The 5,129-nt window shown below is 34.4% G+C and overlaps 1 protein-coding gene across 1 annotated transcript; it reads right to left on the minus strand.

The window, feature by feature from the left end:
- Window positions 1-306: 306 nt before the first annotated feature.
- On the minus strand, window positions 307-3,815 carry LOC145054987 (uncharacterized). The gene is made up of 7 exons (XM_079003264.1): window positions 2,538-3,815; window positions 2,292-2,424; window positions 1,989-2,204; window positions 1,754-1,909; window positions 1,018-1,671; window positions 831-947; window positions 307-752 (listed from the first exon to the last, which is right to left on the minus strand). Exons 1-7 carry the CDS (start codon window positions 3,488-3,490, stop codon window positions 417-419), a joined length of 2,565 nt encoding a protein of 854 aa, XP_078859390.1. The 5' UTR covers window positions 3,491-3,815; the 3' UTR covers window positions 307-416.
- Between the last annotated feature and the right edge of the window lie 1,314 nt (window positions 3,816-5,129).

Here is a 5,129-nt window from a genome sequence, read left to right on the forward strand (position 1 = left end):
CATCTTCACAAATCCTTCATTTACTTCGTCTCCAGTTCCAGTCTTCAAGCGGAGGTCGGTTTTCTTTGATAAACAGCATTTGATTATGTAATATATTCGCACTCTTTCTGGTTAGTATTGATTAATTATATGCATTAGTTTAGATAATTTGGACCTTGCGCTTTAATGGCATCTCAGTATACTGAATTTTTCAATCTGCATATTTCTAATTGTATCTAGCACCTGTTTGATTAGATGAATTTCCATTGATCTTGTTAGATGTTCGCTGAAGGGCTTTGTTTTTTAAGTAATCTACATCCGTGACAATTCGCATAAAGCTTCTAGTGTCTCCATACAATATCTTAGGGTTTTCAAAATGCGTATGAGAAATCAATGGATGAATAAACTGAACAACCTAAATTACATACAACAATTATTTACAGAATACTGAATTCTCTCAGATTTCTTAGAAAATTCTCTCCGACAACAGATCCATCTTTGACAAAAATTGCTGGATACCCAATCGGAGCTTCTATCAAAGCTTCTGAACCTTTTATGTCGTATAAATCTCCTGTCCATATATGTTTCCAAACACAACTTTCTCCTACAGGAAAGTACGCTTTGACATTTTTCCTGTGTTTATCAAGAGTAGGCACCACTAGAATCTCCTCCCCAACTAGAAACTGCTCATACGTCAAGCTATGTACATGATCATCATTAGGGTAATGTAGAAACAGGTGACGACAAACTGGAAGACCTTTTTCACTTGCTTCCTGTATTATAAACAAAACACTTCAGATCAATTTGCCTATTTCTCTGTATGCAAAATGATTTCTAGTATTTTATGTCACCTTCACGAGTTGGACTCTGTAAAATTTCCATGCTTTGTAGACTTTAGCAAAGCGTGCGAAATGTGTTAATGTCTTTTGATTTGAATAGAACTGGCTATTAACAGATGGTTTGTTCCCCTAATCAAAATAAGAACATAAAATTAAGAACACAAATAAATGGTATTGGTAGCTAAATGAAATAACTTACTTCATGTGTTCTGAATATGGTAGTGAATGCATTTAACTCCATCCATCTTAATAGCAACTCTTCATCTCTTCGATACTTGAAAAAGGGCAAATTTACACCACAATACCCTCCAATATCACTATGATTAAACGCATATCCACAAAGCCCACTACTTAGCAACCCAACAACAGCACTTTTTATTCCATCATTAGCTTGCCAACTCACCATTTGATCCCCTTCCCAAAATAGCATTGCCCATTTTGGACTATTTCTAAAACCAGATCTCATAAAGAAAACTAAAGATTCTGAAGGGTCTTCTTTCTCCTTTCCAACAAGCCCACTTTTCCATTCTTCTGTAAACTCCCGATTTATTTGAGCCCATAACTCAGGGTATCTATTATGAGCAGAAATCGGATCTTCACCTGAGTAAATACACGCATCAACAGGAAGCCCTTCCCCAAAATCAGCCATCCATCCCCTAACACCATCATCCACCATTTCATGTAAAATCTTCTTAAACCAAGTTGCAGTATGAGGATGTGTCAAATCCAACATTCCCACATCAAAAGCTGTATTGGGAACCATGTATGCTTCTCCATTCTTGTCTTTCACTAAAATGTCCAACTTTTTCGCCTCTTCAAATAGGTTTCTTCTTGCATCCACCTTTCTATCCATCTAATATACATCAAATTGAAATCTTTAAAACACATGAAAATACACTCGAATTGTTTTTTGACAAAGAAAATGATTTACTTACTGGAGCTAAACAAGGATTGCAATATGTCATGACTTTAATATGTCTCACACTGAGATCCCTAATAAGTTCTTTCCATCCTTGATACCTTGTTTCATCCACTTCCCAATTCCACCATAGCTGTGATCCAATCACTGTCTTCCTCTCCCCTACCCAATCCTACAAAATTCCATAATTCAAATCGATTTTACTAAAATGTCTTCAAATGGAAATGAAGAGGATGAAAATGAAAGACTACCTGTAACCAAAATGCTGATATTGGAACATCATAAGCCACAAGTTCTTCCCAAACATTCTTTACTGAATTTGTTCCACCTTGCATTCCCACAATTGCTCCAGATATAATCCAATCAGGAAGAACAGGTGGTCTACCTATGGATTCGGTGAATTGTTCAATCAGCTCAGAAGGCGAGTTTCCATATAATATCCTACCTTCCACACTATCGCCATGTATCTGCACAAATTTCATCAAATTGTTAGTTTGAAAAGTAATTGGTTTGACTTTGACCTCAAAGTCAAAATAGAGAGAAAAGTCACTCACATGTATCTGAACACTATCGTCATGTGTTAGATCAAAGACTGAATAATTGTAACCTTCAAGGTAAAGAGATCTCATCTTTGATGTCATGTAAAATGGTGAAGGTGCATATGTTGTACTCCAATCTCCTCCAGCTCTGTATAATCACATCATAACAATGTATTTTGACTATTTTCATTTCTTTGATGTATATAAATTATAATTATTAAAAAAAAAAAAAAAAAAAAAGAATGAAACTACATTTATTACCTGTAGCTAACAAGATTAGCAGCAAATGTAATTGGTTGATCACCTCTCCCAATCCCTTGTTCTTGAACAAAAATCGGGACTTTTCTTCCTTTAAAATCCATATGAGAAAATTGTTCTCCAAATCCAAAAAATCTTTCATTTCTTTCACTCGAATATGTAACACAAATCCTATTAAAAAATCCAAATCCTAAACCATTTTTTTCTTTCATTGCAACATTTTCCTCTTCATTACTCGAATCTGTAACCACTTGGTGTCTTCTCCTCCCGCATAACCGAATTCGAATTCTTCGAGGTCGGGTCAATTTACGAAAATGCCCCCGGTAAATTTTCGGTGAAAGTTTTACATTTACAAAGTTGGGTTTTCCGAGTTTCACTTGGAACCCAATCTGATTACTGTTCTTTTGATCAAATAAAATGAAATAATTCACATAGCTACAAACATCTTTTTCTATAGATTCCCATTTTTGTAACAATGGCTTCTTGTTCTTCTTCATGCCAAAAACCCTACCTGTTATTAACAGAACCGGGGATTCGGATTGAAATTCGAGAAACCCGGATTCGAATTCGAATTCGGTTTGACTTTTCAACACCTTGATGTCTTCGATAGTTTGATGGTTGCATATAAATTGGACATTTTTATCCTTAATGATGAAGGATCCTCTGCTTTCTTCCACCTCTGTTTCTGCCATGGCAGTGGAGATGAATGATCTACCAGGGACTGTAGACCAAATGGATCGTGTGGGATTGGATTTATGAGAAATGGAAACACACCCTCCATTTTCTGATCTCCAAATTAATTCAAAATCGTTTCCAATAGGGAAGATTTGGTGAGGTGGAAGGGTAGTTTGGGAATTTAAGAAAAGAGTGCCATGTTTGAAGGGTAAAGATTTGGGTTTTGAAGGGAAGGGATTGTTGAGATGTCTGTTGTGTTTCTTGGTGATTTTTAGGGACATTCTTGGAATTATGGGTTTTAGATTCAGAATCGATCTTCAAATGAATGGATCCAAATATGAGCATAGAAGAAGCGAAAAGGTTATGGTGTTGTTGAGTGGCTAACTTTATAAGAACAGCCAAATCGACGTTAGACTTTAAGAGTATATATATAGTTGTTGATCTAGTCGTAGGAATTTACCTGTTTGCCCTTGTGGCAGGCTAGTTGTAGGTTTTGTGGAATTTACCAGTTTGCCCTCATTGGTGGCTTGTAGGGAAGAAAGAATTAAAAATTGGACTTTATTGTAGAATCAAAGATAAAGAAAGGAAGTTGATTGGGCTATTTGAGCTTTGTATTAATGTGGTATTTATAGCTTGCACTCTATTGGATATGTACAAAACATTGAATTTTGTTTCAGAAAATTCAATGTCTCATTTTATTTAACTCACTATCTAGAACATAATAATGTATTTTTATTTATTTCCTTTATATATAATTTATTACCTTATATATATATATATATATATATATATATATATATATTAGTTTTTATTAAGACGCTCTATTTTGAAAATTCTACTAAAACATGGTATTGAACCTTTTTTCTTTTTTCTTATTGGAATATTATATTTTGAAATTCTATATAATTATAATAGCTCTTATTAGAATATTATATAAAATCTATATAACTTATAATACTGAAAAATATTTTGTATTTAGATGATATAATTGAAATACAGTGATTATTGATATAAATGAATAAAAGTGTATCGCTACTTGTTCCATGTGACCTTATATTCGTAAATAGTATATAAAACTATGATGTTTAACAAACTATAAAGAGATTATGTTATGCCATTAAATGGTTTTTTTTTTCTTGCTTTAGGCACAATGTAAATAAAATTGTTAATAGATTATATCCAAGTAACCAACTATGATTTAGCATGGCTGCAGATTGTGTTAAAAAATATTTTGTTGTACAAATTGACAAAGAAAATCCATTATTACATAAACAAGTATTTAAATAATCAAATCAATTTTAAAACCTCTTGTCAGTTGTTACTGCTTTTGAATCGTATTGGTTGACCATGTGAGAAGTAATTTGAAAACACAATGATTGACCACGTCACGTGATAGGGTGGTTAAGAAGTTTGATGCATCTGGACGCAATTTTTGGTGTCTGTTGATATTGAGATGTACCTGGATGCTCATTGGGCAACACAACATAAAAACAAAGCCATCGTTACATTTTCATAAATTATAATATTTTTTTTGAGAAAATGCCTTGAAAATGTAAGATATTTTTCTTTTGTACACATTTAGTTCATATCCTACCATTATGACCGGTTGGGTTGCTTTGGTTTTAGCCGGTTTTCGGTGTTATTTACATCTCTGACTAAACTCGGGTCATCTTCTCCGGCGAATCTCCAACCGATATGAGTTTTCCAGCAAATTCTCCAGCCAACTCTGATCTTCTTCTTCTCCGGCTCCGACAGTTTCCGTATCGTTCCAGCTCCCTTATACCACCTATGCAACACTGTAAACTACCCCTTCGAATATCTTCAACACCGGAAACATCAACATCTTCGAACACCACACACCCCACCGGAACCACGTCCTGTCATCCTCATCTACTCCATACACCATCGACTGCCTCATAA

Source organism: Lactuca serriola, chromosome 5 (assembly GCF_051521515.1).
Source record: "Lactuca serriola cultivar US96UC23 chromosome 5, Lser_US96UC23_V15, whole genome shotgun sequence".
NCBI lineage: Eukaryota > Viridiplantae > Streptophyta > Magnoliopsida > Asterales > Asteraceae > Lactuca > Lactuca serriola.